This window comes from Anabrus simplex, chromosome 14 (assembly GCF_040414725.1).
Source record: "Anabrus simplex isolate iqAnaSimp1 chromosome 14, ASM4041472v1, whole genome shotgun sequence".
NCBI classification, from domain to species: Eukaryota; Metazoa; Arthropoda; class Insecta; order Orthoptera; family Tettigoniidae; genus Anabrus; species Anabrus simplex.
The window spans coordinates 46154382-46171001 of record NC_090278.1 but is presented as its reverse complement, the minus strand read 5'-3'; the positions used below and the strand labels follow the sequence as shown (position 1 = coordinate 46171001).

Genomic DNA, 16620 nt, shown 5'->3' with positions numbered 1-16620 from the left:
AGGGACAGACACAGAGGGAAACAAGAAGCTTCTCGTTCACAAATGAAGATATTTTCAGAGAAATCCAACTGCTTCAGCAAGGAAAAGCAGCAGGAAGTGATCAAATTACTGGGGAGGTGATAAAGACAATGGGGTGGTCCATAGTGCCTTATTTAAAATTTGTCTTTGACTATGTCATAAATAATAGTGTATTACCAAAGGAATGGAAGGAATCTATAATAATACCAATTTATAAAGGATAGGGTGATAAAAGGAAACCAGAGAACTACAGACCAATCAGCCTGACCAGTATAGTTTGTAAAATACTGGAGAGTTTAATATCAAAGTACATCAGAGGGATATGTGATGATAAAAATTGGTTCATGAGGAGCCAGTATGGATTTAGAAAGAAATATTCATGTGAGACACAACTGGTGGGATTTCAGCAGGACATATCAGATCAATTGGATTCAGGAGGCCAGTTAGATTGCATAGCCATAGATCTTTCCAAAGCCTTTGATAGAGTGGAACATGGAATATTATTAAAGAAATTGGAGGGAATAGGATTGGATGTAAGGGTTACACGTTGGGTAAAAATATTTCTAAATTCAAGGGTTCAGAAAGTCAAAGTAGGAATTAACGTATCGCAGGAAGAGAAAGTTTGGAAGGGAATTGCACAGGGTAGTATAATCGGTCCGTTACTTTTCTTAATATACGTAAATGATTTAGGGAACAATATAACATCAAAAATAAGATTGTATGCAGATGACATAATTGTTTACAGGGAAATAAATACCATTGAGGATTGTTCAGAATTACAAAGGGACCTTGAGAGTATCCAACAATGGGTTAAGGAGAATAACATGAAAGTTAATGGAGGCAAATCAACTGTTACAACATTTACAAACAGGAGTTTTAAAACTGAATTTGAATATTCTTTGGATGGGGTAGTTATCCCAAAAGATGGCAAGTGCAAATACTTAGGTGTAAGATTTGAAAGTAATTTGCATTGGAAGGGTCATGTGGATGGCATTGTTGGAAAAGCATACAGATCATTACATGTCATAATGAGGCTACTTAAAGGATGCAACAAAGAATTAAAAGAGAAAAGTTACTTAAGTATGGTTCGTCCATTATTGGAATATGCAAACAGTGTTTGGGATCCTCACCAAGAATACCTAATAAAAGAAATAGGTAGTGTGCAGAGGAAAGCAGCAAGATTTGTAACAGGGGATTTCAGGAGAAAGAGTAGTGTATCAGAAATGTTAAAGAAACTAGGGTGGGAAACTTTAAGTAAGAGAAGGGAGAAAACTAGACTTATAGGTTTATATAGAGCCTACACAGGAGAAGCAGCATGGGGAGATATCCACGAGAGGCTTCAGTTGGAAAAGAATTATATCGGCAGGACTGACCACAAATATAAAATTAGAAGGAATTTTAGCAGAAGCAGTTGGGGTAAATTTTCATTCATTGGGAAGGGTGTGACGGAGTGGAACAGTTTACCAGGGGTAGTGTTTGATCCTTTTCCAAAATCTGTACAGATATTCAAAAAGAGAATAAACAGCAACAGAGAAAATAAATGAAGTGTTAGAGGGCATTCGACCAGTGCAGGTTATTGTAAATTAAAAATGTATGTAAATAATTCCATCCCCTGATCTAAGGAGTTTGGACAGCCAAAGTAGGGGACTGCCTGTAGGGGTGAAGTACAGTGGGGACTTCGAGGGCCCTGGGACCGCTACGGTAGCTGTGAAGGCCCTTCGGGAACTCTGAAAAGTGGTGGTAAAAGGGGCTCTGGTTAAGACGCAGCAGGTCGTTATGCTACTTAGGTTCCAGAATGGGTAAAGAAAAGAAAAAGTAAATAAATGCAATGTAAATTTTAATCTTATACCAGTTGTACAGTATCATTTGAAGTAATTCCACATACTGTATATCAGATGACTATATTTGTACGTAGTACAGGAGATATTATAAGTAGAATTTTGTAAACAATGTAAATTTATTAAGGATGAGCTGTGTGTTTAATAGAAAAAATCGTTAGCGTAAATTATATAATATTGTATTATAGGAAAATTTTATTCTCTTGTTAATTTAATATTTAGTGCTTGACAATAATGTACACTGACTGACAGAGCAAATGCAACACCAAGAAGGAGTGGACAGAACTTTATGCCAATTGCAGGGTAGACTGACGTCACTGAGGTATGATCATGATGTGAAATGCGCCGCTGTACTGCGCACGTAGCGAACAATAAATGGGACACGGCGTTGGCGAATGGCCCACTTCGTACCGTGATTTCTCAGCCGACAGTCATTGTAGAACGTGTTGTCGAGTGCCACAGGACACGTGTATAGCTAAGAATGCCAGGCCGCCATCAATGGAGGCATTTCCAGCAGACAGACGACTTTACGAGGGGTATGGTGATCGGGCTGAGAAGGGCAGGTTGGTCGCTTCGTCAAATCGCAGCCGATACCCATAGGGATGTGTCCACGGTGCAGCGCCTGTGGCGAAGATGGTTGGCGCAGGGACATGTGGCACATGCGAGGGGTCCAGGCGCAGCCCGAGTGACGTCAGCACGTGAGGATCGGCGCATCCGCCGCCAAGCGGTGGCAGCCCCGCACGCCACGTCAACCGCCATTCTTCAGCATGTGCTGTTCCAATATCGACCAGAACAATTTCCCGTCGATTGGTTGAAGGAGGCCTGCACTCCCGGCGTCCGCTCAGAAGACTACCATTGACTCCACAGCATAGACGTGCACACCTGGCATGGTGCCGGGCTAGAGCGACTTGGATGAGGGAATGGCGGAACGTCGTGTTCTCCGATGAGTCACGCTTCTGTTCTGTCAATGATAGTCACCGCAGACGAGTGTGGCGTCGGCGTGGAGAAAGGTCAAATCCGGCAGTAACTGTGGAGCGCCCTACCGCTAGACAACGCGGCATCATGGTTTGGGGCGCTATTGCTTATGATTCCACGTCACCTCTAGTGCGTATTCAAGGCACGTTAAATGCCCACCGCTACGTGCAGCATGTGCTGCGGCCGGTGGCACTCCCGTACCTTCAGGGGCTGCCCAATGCTCTGTTTCAGCAGGATAATGCCCGCCCACACACTGCTCGCATCTCCCAACAGGCTCTACAAAGTGTACAGATGCTTCTGTGGCCAGCGTACTCTCCGGATCTCTCACCAATCGAACACGTGTGGGATCTCATTGGACGCCGTTTGCAAACTCTGCCCCAGCCTCGTACGGATGACCAACTGTGGCAAATGGTTGACAGAGAATGGAGAACCATCCCTCAGGACACCATCTGCACTCTTATTGACTCTGTACCTCAACGTGTTTCTGCGTGCATCGCCGCTCGCGGTGGTCCTACATCCTACTGAGTTGATGCCGTGCGCATTGTGTAACCTGCATATCGGTTTGAAATAAACATCAATTATTCGTCCGTGCCGTCTCTGTTTTTTTCCCCAACTTTCATCCCTTTCGAACCACTCCTCCTTGGTGTTGCATTGTCACTGTCAGTCAGTGTATTTTAGTGTACCATTTGCCACCGAGGTAAACACCTCATTTGCAAATAAAGAGATTTTGATTTGATTTAATTCAATCTCTCCACTTCCTTCCTAGTCGTAGTAGAGCGGCGCACGTCTTGCTGTTGGTATGTGAAGGATGTTTGTCTTCTCAATACATTCATTCAGATTGTGATTAGAATTGACTTGTTGATCCTTATAAAACATTTCTGTGATATTGAGCAGAGGTCCCTTTTTCATAATTTCAATGATTTGCAAGTCCTTACCTATAACGGAAAAATTGTGGTTTTCATCTGGTCATTATGTCTTTGCCATAATTGGCCGTTGATAGATATCGTGTAGTTCAACATTCCATCCTTACTGAGGACTGTACCTGTTGCCCATTTTCTACCGGGAAACCTGAGATCTCCTTTATATATAAGAATTTCAGAAAACCTACCCAAACTCTCACTACAATCCATCAAGACTCTTCACACCTTCAAATTCACAAACGAGCAGTATACAACAGCATGGTTATCGAGCCTTCAGTATTCCAATGTCAAAAAGAGACCTCAAAAACTAGTTGAGCACTATTCACAAGATTGCTAAATGTAATATATACAACAGTTTCTTTATTGAAAGAATAATCAATAGATATAAATATTGTCCCTTAACTACTTTGAAAAAATGTAAACAAAACAATTCCATTTTTCCTACCTTCACATGCAGCAAAGAAATTTATGAAGTCACCAACATCTTTAAAAAACATGACGTGAAAGTAGTTTTCAAATCCAATAATAGGAATGCAGAAATCTTATGTAATTGGATTGGCCACCAGTGAATAAGGTGTGTAGTGGTAGTGCGTCTTGTATCCATCTGTAAAGAAGAAGTATGCTTCATTTGTGATTTCCAGGGGGTATTGTGATTTTATTTTGGCTGCTATTGTTATTAGGGTCATATTAATTATCAATTTTGTGCCCTAAATATCTGCCATTGTGTTCATTGTTCCAACCGTTCCACAGATATCACTACTTAGATGGTAACTCGTTATATCTATTTTAAAAATTTTGTCCTAACTGGCACTCATTTTGTCTCGTCTGCCATCACTACCATGGAGACCACAAAGAAGACGTGCACTCTACTCTCTTTTCACGCGGTTGGCTAGGACACAGAGCGATCTTGCGATGGTATTCCTTGATCTAGAGAAGGCATACAATAGTGTTAGTAGAGAAAATGTGTTGGAAACCCTGGAAAGAAAACGATGTGGAATGCAATCGAGGGAACTAGTAAAACTTCCGGTTGTGTCCAGACTCCAGTGGGGAGAACAGATTGGTTTAGAAACTGGTGTTAGTAGAGAAAATGTGTAGGAAACCCTGGAAAGAAAAGGATGTGGAATGCAATCGAGGGAACTAGTGAAACTTCCGGTTGTGTCCAGACTCCAGTGGGGGGAACAGATTGGTTTAGAGACTGGTGTTAGTAGAGAAAAATGTGTAGGAAACCCTGGAAAGAAAAGGATGTGGAATGCAATCGAGGGAACTAGTGAAACTTCCGGTTGTGTCCAGACTCTAGTGGGGAGAACAGATTGGTTTAGAAACTCAATTGGACTAAGACATGGAAGAATTGTCTCCACTTATGTTATAAAGGGTATGGATAAAATTTTAAAGGAAACAAAGGCAAGAGAATGTTAGTCAACAATACATAAGCGCAAATCCAGCCTGAGGCTTTAAATGACAATATTGAGAAATATTGTGTGTGCAACAGAGAAGTTCCTATGAAATGTACTATACCACTGTATTAATGTACGCATCAGAGACTTGGACTTTGATAGCAAAATTTGAGAGTAAAATTCAGGCCAGTGAGATCAGTTCCTGAGGAGTATGGTAGAGAAGACAAGGAGAGACAGAGTAAAAAATATTGGAGTCAGGAAAGATATAGGGGTAGAAAAACTGAGTGATAGGATGGAGAAGATTAATTTGGATGGTTTGGATACGTTATGAGGAAGAAGCCAAGAAGGATACCAAAACAAGTGTCAGAGGTTAGGATAGAAGGGAAGAGGGCAGAGTGAGATAGACAGACTCAATTGAACTGGAATGTAATTACTGATGTAGAGTGTTGGAAGGAGAGTGCCATCAACACCTGGACAAGGGGAAATGATCTCATGGCAGATTTTAAATATGTCCATGTGTTTGTTATGTCTTAGTACTTCATTTATTTTGTTATTCAAAGAACACCAAAGGAATTAGTTGTTTTTTATACTTTTAGACACAAAACAGGAATTAGACACTATTTTATAAAATTATTTTTAAATGTATCTGTGTGCTTTATTTTGATTTAAATGTACTTTTTAAATGTTATCTTGTACTTTTGATGTTAGCTGAAGATGGTGCATACAAGGACCAAAATGTGTCCTAATTGAAAATTAAATTGACTGAACAGATGGATAGACACTGTATAGTCTGTGAGGATGAGGCCCTACCTAAGGCAAATTCTACTGATGAACCCAGCCCTCGAGCCAGAGGAATCAACCTCCGATCTGGCCGAGAGTCGAACCAGGGTCCCCTTGGATGAAATGCCATTGAGCCAGACACACGCTTATATTGGAGATCACTGCTCCTATGTAACGATTATAATTTGTGTGTATCCTTGTCTGGAATACCGGTAGATTCAAGTTTTAAACATTTCAGTCTAACTGTAGTGATTTGTAAGTCTCGTTTTTTGTTTTTCAGGCTCCTGGTGTGTGATATATTTTTTGAGTTGCCATCCATGAAGTGCAGAGCAGTTACTCTATGAAGCTCTTGCTATGACTACAGCAATAGGCATCAAGACTGAATCTGTGTGGTGCGAGGAACCAACTTCTGTGAGTATGATGGTTAATAAGTACAGTGGAAGTCAAATAAAAATCCGAAGTGTTTTTGTGGAACAAAGTTGCACACAGCTGTATTCTCCGTTCAGTTCAGTGCAAGTCATCTGGCGCTTACAGTGTGGATAGATTCCTCTAGAATAATAGCTTACCTGTCTGGGCAGTCACTGCCTTCATCTTCCCAGTATCTCATTGTTATGTTGCTGCCTACAGGATAGTCTGCCAATGAACAGAGCTTTCATGTGACATCACACTTCTGACATTTTTGATTTGACTCCTTTTTGTATTTGTAATAAAAATAATAATAATGTTATTTTCTTTACGTTCCACTAACTACTTTCGTAAGGTCTTCGGAGACGCCGAGGTGCCGGAATTTAGTCCTGCAGGAGTTCTTTTATGTGTCAGTAAATCTACTGACACAAGGCTGTCGTATTTGAGCACCTTCAAATACCACGGGACTGAGCCAGGATCGAACCTGCCAAGTTGGGGTTAGAAGGCCATCGCCTTAACCGTCTGAGTCACTCAGCCCGGCCCTTGTATTTGTACTTACAGAAACTTTGAGGGTAATAGTTATCATGAGATAAAATGAAAGGATAAGCAGGCGTCCTTTCAAGGGTCACAAATAGCTTCTGCTTCCAGCATTCTTATAGTGGAGTATCACTTACAATAGAATATTTGTCCAAATATTACTTTGCTTTACATATAAGATCACCTTAAATTTTTGGGAGATGAGAAAAACTATATGATGAATTTAATTAAATGTTCAACCTCTCCTATAAGTAAGGAAATTTAATAAGCCCTAGAATAAATTTAAGAAAAAAGTTTTTAAATATATAATATTGTGATCTTTTCTCAGTTTCATTATGTAGTGCTGAAATGTGACCAAAATATCTGTGTAATTTTCTGATGGTCATTGAGCAAGAGTAGTGTGACCTACAGTCCCACACATTATACCAGGCTTGCCTTAAATTCAGTTACTGGAAGTCTTGACTGAAGTGAGTTGCCAGGGAACTTTCCAACATATTGGATAGCCCTGGTTTTGTTTCCCCTGAGTGAACCCAGTTGTCTTTGATCCTCTGAATGTTTTTCATTATGTACCAGCTTTCTTCAGTTATTCTCCATTTTTTCGCCAGTGTCATTTTACACTTGGCGACACCTAACTTTTTGCAGCATGTTTAAATATTAGGTTTCACTTTAAGATGAGTGTGTTTTTAATTATTACATTTTAATGTAAAATACAGGTTCTCTCATGTAAACTAAGTCACAATTTAACTAAGCGGCGTTTTGTACTCTCCGATAGTTAACCTGCAGTGCAGGAAGCGCGCAGCATGCAGCCTGCCCATGTTCGCAACATTGTGTGACAGTTACCATTGCAACACCGTATTTTCATATGTAAATGTTCTGGTTTCATCTTAATGGTCGTGTCATTACTCTCAGAATGGTGTGCAGAAAATTCTAATGATACTTACAAAGTCCCTCATTATGATAGGAAGATTGGTGCTCTGTATGCTGTTAGTGCAAGATGAATAATTGGGTCTATTTTGTTCGACACGACAGTAAATGCAGAGAGGTACCAAGATGACATTTTGACGCCGTCCTTGCAACATGTGGTTGATTCCAACATGATTCAGCCCTGCTCATACAGCAGAAGATTCCCTTCTTACAATCTCGGAAGTGTTTGCAGACGGAACGATCGATGCTGGTCTATTGCCCGCTCATTCTGCAGATCTAGCAGTGTGTGCATGGGATAAACTGAAAGGAAAAGTATATTGAACAAATCCTCAACATTGGAGGAACCGAAAGAATACATTGCAAATGAAATCAGAAACTTTATAGTGGCACAACTTGCACACATCTGCCAGAATGTCGTTAATAGATACAGTGCCTGTATAACCCAGAAAAGTCGACACTTCCAGTATCTTTTATGAGATAAGATTTCATGTAAGATTGTGTACACACTTAAAGCAGGTGACATAAGGCAGCACAAACACCATACGTTTGCGAGACCTGTATTGAGGCCAATGGTAGCTTGTACTTTTCTCCTCACATGATGTGACCCAGACATGCGACTTTACAAACCTTGAAGGAAAGGACAATGAAAATCGCTTTATTTATCCTTACTAACACCGCGGTATTCTATATTTTTTGTCGATGGGTTTGAAACTTCAAAAGACTGCAGGTTTTTACAGGCACCCTGCGTTACTGCCCATCCTTCCACTCTGTACTGTAATTTTGGACAGGTGTAACATCTGAGACTGGATCAGGACTTTGAGTTGCTCAATAGGCTTCATGCATGTTGAGCTTCTAACTTTTACTTCTGGACCTTCTTCAGTATTCCATTCACCTTACATGACCCCTGCATCCAATGCAGTATATATAGACAGCTTTATCCATCCTACCTGTTTCTATCTTCATATTACTTTCAGCGTATGAATATACCAGAACCATCCAAATTTCACTCTTGCACAGCAAAAGAGTGTGTCTGCCAGGATAGCAAACAGCAAGCTCTGGTACAGTGCAGTGAGAATCCGATTGTTTCAGTAATGTGTTTCTTCCAGATTGCCATCTTTCCATACTTGCACTTTTCATATTCCAAGATCCTAGATCGCAGGCTACCGTTGGCATACTCTGTATATGTATGTTTGCCCTAATGAATGGTAATAATTCTCTGTATCATAAAACTTAAGTCGCTTATAATATTTATTGTAAGCCCCAGTGCCAGCCTAACATTTTTCCGTTTAGTAATGTACCAGTTACCAGGTTATCATGGGTTTTTTGTTTCACGCTTGGAATATTAGTAAGCCTCCGTGGCTCAGATCACAGTGCGTCGGCTTATCACCGCTGGATACCGTGGTTCAAATCCCGGTCCCTCCATGTGAGATTTGTGCTGGACAAAGCAGAGGCAGGACAGGTTTTTCTCTGGGTACTCCAGTTTTCCCTATCATCTTTCATTCCAGCAACACTCTCCATTCTCATTTCATAGCATCTATCAGTCATTAATAAATCACTTTGGGAGTGGCGACCCCATCGTACTAATAGCCTATATATGATTCATTCATTTCATCCCTGACCCGGTCAATGACTGGAAATCAGGTTGTAGGTTCTCATTTTTCTTGGAATATTACATTGTATATTTTGTAGGAAACTCGTCTGAATGTTGTTGATCATGTCGAGTCATTTCGGAGAGAGTTAAGCAGTGCAACCATGACGGCAGTAAAAGCTGAAAACGAAGCCTCACCCACTGAAACATTTGAGGATACTGGACTGGTAAGTTTGCAGATTATAGATTCCGGTACTCTTTGGAATGATATTGATGTGTGTGTGTGTAGACCCTCCTAATACTGTACAAGATTGTTAGGACAATATTCATTTCATGTGCTTTTCAGCCTTAATTAACACAACCAACAAATATACATCTGCCTTGTATATAGCATCATTATAAACCTCACATATGTTTGTCAATTTCCTGGAATCAAAAATCTTGATAGTCACATCTACATTCATAATAATAAGTTGGGTTTGGTGTTAAAGTCCAGACAAATTCCTTATATCTCTATCTGTCAATGAACTTCAGAAATTCCTATGGGCAAGTTTCTGTTCACTGGGCGAGTTGGCCATGCGGTTAAGGCTGCACGGCTGTGAGATTGCATCTGGGAGATGGTGGGTTCGAATCCCACTATCGGCAGCCCTGAACATGCTTTCTCCATGGTTTCCCATTTTCACACGAGGCAAATGCTGGGGCTGTAACTTAATTAAGCCCACGGCTGCTTCCCTCCAACTCCTAGGCATTTCCTATCCCATAGTCGCCATAAGACCTATCTCTGTCCATGCGACGTAAAGCCACTAGCAAAAGTTTCTGCTCTCCCTCTTTATTTGATGGTGTACACCAAAGGAGGGTGCAAGTCAGCTCCAGCTCAGACAGGTACAGGAACATAGTGCAGCATAGCAGTTGCTTGCACGGCTCTCAATTACAACAAGCGAAGGAGGCCACATGTCACCTCCAGCTCAGATAGGTACAGAGTACAGTGTAGCAGTTGCTTGCACAGCTCTCAGTTACAACCAGCAAAGGAGGCCAGAAATCAGCTCCAGCTCAGATAGGTACAGAGTACAGCATAGCAGTTGCTTGCATGGCTCTCGGTTCCAAATAGTCAAGGAGGCTCGTTCGCTAGTTGTAATTGAGAGCCATGCAAGCAACTGCTATGCTGTACTCTGTACCCCATACCTGCATGAGCTGGAGCCAACTTGTGGCCTCTTTCGCTAGTTGGAATTGAGAGCTGTGCAAGCAACTGCTACGCTGTACTCTGTACCTATCTGAGCTGGAGCTGATTTGTGGCCTCCTTCGCTAGTTGTAATTGAGAGCTGTGCAAGCAACTGCTATGCTGTACTCTGTACCTGCATGAGCTGGAGCTGATTTGTGGCCTCCTTCGCTAGTTGTAATTGAGAGCTGTGCAAGCTGCTGCTACAATGTACTCTGTACCGTCTGAGCTGGAGCCAATTTGTGGCCTCCTTTGCTAGTTGTAATTGAGAGCCGTACAAGCAACTGCTACGTTGTACTCTGTACCCGTCTGAGCTGGAGCCAATTTGTGGCCTCCTTTGCTAGTTGTAACTGAGAGCTGTGCAAGCAACTGCTAGGCTGTACTCTGTACCTATCTGAGCTGGAGCTGATTTGTGGCCTCGTTCGCTAGTTGGAAGCGAGAGCTTGCTGCTACGCTGTACTCTGTATCTATCTGAGCTGGAGCTGATTTGTGGCCTCCTTCGCTAGTTGGAAGCGAGAGCTGTGCAAGCTGCTGCTACAATGTACTCTGTACCTATCTGAGCTGGAGCCGACTTGTGGCCTCCTTCGCTAGTTGGAAGCGAGAGCTGTGCAAGCTGCTGCTAGGCTGTACTCTGTACCTATCTGAGCTGGAGCTGATTTGTGGCCTCGTTCGCTAGTTGGAAGCGAGAGCTTGCTGCTACGCTGTACTCTGTACCTATCTGAGCTGGAGCTGATTTGTGGCCTCCTTTGCTAGTTGTAATTGAGAGCTGTGCAAGCTGCTGCTACAATGTACTCTGTACCTCTCTTGAGATGGAGCCGACTTGTGGCCTCCTTCGCTAGTTGGAAGCGAGAGCTGTGCAAGCTGTTGCTAGGCTGTACTCTATTCCTGTACCTGCCTGAGCTGGAGTCGGCTCCACCTCAGGTAAGTACAGGGTACAGGGTACAGGGTAGCAGTTGCTTGCACGGCTCTTGGTTCCAACTAGCGAAGGAGGCCAGAAATCGGCTTCAGCTCAGATAGGTTCAGAGTATAGCGTAGCAGTTCTTGCACGGCTCTCGGTTCCAATTAGGGAAGGAGGCGGCTCCAGCTCAGGCAGGATCAGAGCACAATCTAGGCACTGCCTGCACGGCTCTCAGTTAGTACTGGTGATGGAGGCAGCTTCAGCTCAGGCAGGAGCAGAGCACAATCTATCTGCTGCCTGCACAGCTGTAAGTTACAACTAGTGAAGGGGCACACATCATTTTTACAGTTTCATTGTGTCTGATATCTCATATCCATTCATTACACTGAGGTAGTTCCCGTGTACACTGTCCTTTATTTACTATGTCACATTTTACCCACTTCCCCACAAATTATGTTCATTATAAAATATAAAAGCCGTTTCTTATTTACAGTGCTGATGTAGTTTTTAAATTATTATTATTATTACTCATATACTGTCGTATCAGCACACTCTTTTGTCAAACATTACTGGTTTTCGGACATCATCAGTGTTAGAATTTAAATTTAATTCCACGTGAGTATTTCGTCAAAACGAGTTAAAAATGTAGCCGTGTGGACATCAGCTGTAAAATAAGAAGAAACAAGTGTAAAAGTATGCAATATGTAATATGTATGAACATTCCTCGTGCTCAGGCTGCTGGTTGAGTACCAACAAACATTCTGCTTTAAGTAGGGAAACGCACTGCAAGCACATGATGTTACGTCACCTCAAGTTTGTAAACAAAATGTTGCTTGCGACTGTTTCATTTAAAATTTTATCTGAATCCCTTGTCTGCACCAAAAATATCTCAATGTTTCTGCGGGTATTTAATTTAATTACCCTTCAAAGTTCATTTCATATCATTTTTGATCACTGAAATGCTGTGGTTATTGTTGTAAATGTGTTCCGCAAAAGCTAAATATGTGTTGTACTTTATTCCCTTGAAATGTTCTTGATTTCTTTGATTTAAGGTTCGCCCAGTTCTTCCTATGTAAAACATTTTACAGTGGTCACAAGTGAGCCTATATTACAAAGCGCACTAGGAAAGTTTTGCAATGTGAGTGAACGCTTTAGACTTTTTCAAAATACTTTCGAGCACACTCAATACACTTCTCCATATGGCAAAACCAGTCACTGAACCAACTCTGCCACTTTTCTTTGGTTACATTTTCGCACTCTTGATCCCATGCTGCCAGAAGCTCCTCGTTGGATGCAAAACGCCGCCCTTTCAGCTTAATCATCACTTCTAGGAAGAGTGTGAAGACACATGGGGCAAGATCAGGACTGTATAGAGAGTGATCAAGCACAGTCAACCCTGATCTGGCAATAAAATCCATTGTTACATTAGCACGATGTGCTGGAGCATCGTCTTGATACGAAAACCAAGTATTGAGCCATGCTTGGACGGAGCTGCTTGAGAGCCCGGATGACCTGAGGCAGACAAGTCTCACTGTACCATTTCGCAGTAATTGTCCTTTGTGTTTCCAGCACAACTCGAGTCAGGATGCACCGTTTAGTGAAGAATATTGCAATCATCCTTTTCTTCACTGACCTTGACTTTTACACAGTCACAGGAGTACCCTCATCTTCAAACAGCCACACCTTGTTCTGGGATTTTGTTGGGACATCGTAATAATAAAGCCAAGTTTCGTCACCCATAACGATGCTATTGACGTTACGCAAGTCCCATTTTCAAACTGTTTTAGCATTTTTCGGCACTATTTCAGTCGATGTGCCCTTTGTTTCTGTGAAAGTGAATGGGGCACCCAAAGGGAACAAACCTTTTTAACATGGAGATGGTTGTGTAGAATTGAATGAATAGCTGGTGCAGGGATATGGAGGGTCTCTTCTACCTGCCGATATATCAACCGCCTCTCTTGCTGCAACAGTTTCCTCACAGCTTCAATATTTTCCTCAGTCACTGATTCAAACAGTTGCCCAGAACGAGGATCATCTTCAACCCAAAAATGTTCCCTCTGATACTCTTTGTACCAACGAAAAATTGTCCAATGTGGACAGTCTTTCCCCAGCACAGGAGTCATTTCCTCCAGGCACTGGTCGACATTTAATCCACGAGTAAAATTGTAGTGGATAATTGTGCGGTATTCACCTTTAGACCACACTGACAACTTAACGTGCTTTCAGTCCCACTGCTTGGTAACAACTGGTGTGAAAGTCGCGCCTTACTGTCTTCTAGACTGGTTTTCCACCCTCTTTTCATCCCTCACCATAACAGGGGTGTCCAGCCAAACGTTTTTGCATATTGCAAAACTTTCCTAGTGTCCTTTGTACTCCCGAATTGGTTTATGTGTATCTTTATTGATACTATGTGCATTATATATATATGTTCTGATATTTTATTTCTGGTTTTAAATGCTGTTTTGAGTTAAAATTTCTTAACATGTTTGCGATTTTAAAAACTTTATTTCCAGAATACGTCATCATCATCGTCTTCATCATTTGCAGTTTCCAGCTGTTGGCCGGGTCTGCTTGGAACATAAGCCTCTGCATCTCCTCTTGTCTTCCCACCACTTCTCCCTAGTCACTCTTGCCCAGTCCTCTCCTCTTCTCTGTACACACTGTTCCACTCCTTTTATCCACCTGTCTCTTGGCTGTTTACCTGTTAACTCCATTTCGTGCATCCTCCTCAGTAGCCTTTCCTCTGTTATTCTCTTTATGTGTCCATACGATCTAAGTCTAGATGCCTCTATCCTATTCTGTAGTGGCTCTTCTTTTACTATATCTTGAACTTTCTCATATCTCATCTTATCCCATCTTGTCACACCTATCGTGATTCTCAGAAATTTCATTTCACTTGCATGTATTCTATTCACGGCTCTCTGCCTCATTACCCAAGTTGCAGCTGCATATGTCAGAATAGGTATATAGTACATCCTGTATATCACCCTTTTGCTCCTCTGAGGGACATCCTTGCTCCAAACCAGGCCTCTGACACTTTTCAGGAATGCTCCTGCTTATCTTCCATGCTATATTATTTCCTCATCATTTCTTCCGCTTTCCTCTATGATACTTCCTAAGTACTTGAAACTCTCTACCTTCCTAAGCTGTTCCCCTCCAAGCAATATCCCTCTCGTAGGTCTCTCCTTCTTTCTAGTTGAGATCACTATCTCGCTCTTTTGGGCATTAAATTTCATTCCATATTATTCCACCTCCTCTACCCAAGCATCTAACTGTTCCTGGATATCCTCTTCCTTTTCTTCCCAGACTAGCAGGACATCTGCAAACATCATCACTTTCATTTTTCCTCCTCCAATTTTCCTTGCCACTTTTGTCATTATCTCACCCACTGTTACTACGAAGAGCAAAGGTGACAGAGCACTTCCTTGTTTAAATCTACCTTTTTGTTCAAACCAGCCTGTTCTTTCTCCTCCTGATTTCACACAACTGACACTCCCATTCTACTTCTCCTTCACTCTTTCTACGGTCTGTTCCTCGACACCTTTTCTCTGTAAGGCTTCCCATACCTTGTTTCTATACACATGACCATAAGCTTTCTCAAAGTCCACGAAGGTCATCACAAGACCCTTACCCCATTTGTAATTACACTCCTGTAGCTGAATTACATAAATGCTACAAATTGACTACGTTCAGAGATTTTCTTTCTTTTCTCATGTTTTTTTTTTTCTCCATTTTCACTCTTACGTATAATATTGTCTATCATTTCTGGGTTGTAGCCATTTGCTGTAACATGTTTCAGTGGAACTAAGTATGGAGTCGATGTTGTGGACCAAATAGCCAGCCAACACATTCAATAATGTTCTCGAATTAGCTTGGGTGTTGTACAAATATCAATATCTCATGAAGAAACTTTCTCCTACAACTTGCTGAGGAATTTACTGCGGCAAACACCCAGAGCAGAAATACCAAGACCGATACTGTAGACATTTAATATAGTGATATGGAACCTTAATCTGGCCGAAAATGCTGGAAATGCCAAGTGCGCGACAAATGCAAGAAAGACATGAACGTGGTCATGTGTGTAAGGCATGCAAAAAGGTTGTCTGCAAGAGATGTATTAGAAAAGAGAAAATCATCATCTGTGTAGAGATGAGCTTTGAGGTTGAGTCATTCACAGACTCATCACATGCTCTTCAGGCAGACTGTTCCACCTGGGTACCCAGCATGAGCACAACTCCTGATAATCTGAACATCTTCCTGCAATTTCAAAAGAACCCTCCTTGAAATTTTAGCAACTCATAACTTAATGACGAAATTGTAAAGGGCTTGTTTTCTCGAAATCTTGCATCAACTTTCTGCACCAAGTCTTCAGCAATGACATACGGTTGCCAAAGACACTTCTCCTTCTGTTCTTACCATTCCTTCGCTAATAGTGTGTTTTCCATACACTTCACTAATCTGCTGATAACTTTCAATGGCTTTTGCATCTGTAGCATTTAGAAAATGAATCATAGCATTGCGGGAGGCATTTTCAATACGCACAGACATATGTAAATGCTGTAATAGCACTTGTGGCCATCCTACTGAGCATGCATGTGCTGAACAACGATCAAAGCTCTGCAGTGGTCATACTTAAAAATGGTACTTACTTAAAATTAAAAAAAAAACACTTTTTATATCAAGTTTCAGCCTTATCCTTTTTTTTCTGGGACGAAGTTACTGCCGAATTTTGCTATCACACTCTGCAATTGCTTAGCAAGATGAACAATTTTCTCACTACAATATATGACCAATCACTATTGTACACTATAGGAAGCCACAAAATTAACTTTAGACAAACCATGGTTCTGTATTTGGATATGGACTACTGTGGATTTATTGCTTATGGTGATTTTGGCTTTGACCTGTAATTTCAGTGGATGTTAACTTCTACCAGAGTGAACCAGGTCGGAGTCATTCTACCATTTGAGCTACTCGACCCCATGAGTGATTATTGCACTTCATTTGCGCTGAAGTTTTACACACTGTCTAGATATTCCAGTCCCTCATTACTTGCTGGTGCAGGAGGAGACTGTTTTTCACTAGCAGTTAGGAGGAGCATAAAATGTGAAAACTCTGAAATGCTTT

At 41.6% G+C, this 16620-nt stretch overlaps 2 protein-coding genes across 2 annotated transcripts in view; one reads left to right on the top strand and one right to left on the bottom strand.

Moving 5' to 3' along the window:
• The window catches only part of LOC136885417 (gastrula zinc finger protein XlCGF46.1), a 293140-nt gene that overhangs the window by 80263 nt on the left and 196257 nt on the right, over positions 1-16620 (bottom strand). The gene's annotated exons all lie outside the window — the stretch shown is intronic.
• LOC137503023 (PR domain zinc finger protein 1-like) overlaps positions 1-16620 on the top strand; it is a 29479-nt gene that overhangs the window by 4921 nt on the left and 7938 nt on the right. The window contains exons 2-3 of the mRNA XM_068230399.1: positions 6206-6336; positions 9481-9606. Of these exons, the coding sequence (XP_068086500.1) occupies positions 6280-6336; positions 9481-9606 (183 nt within the window). The 5' untranslated portion in view covers positions 6206-6279. The remainder of the gene's footprint in view (positions 1-6205; positions 6337-9480; positions 9607-16620) is intronic.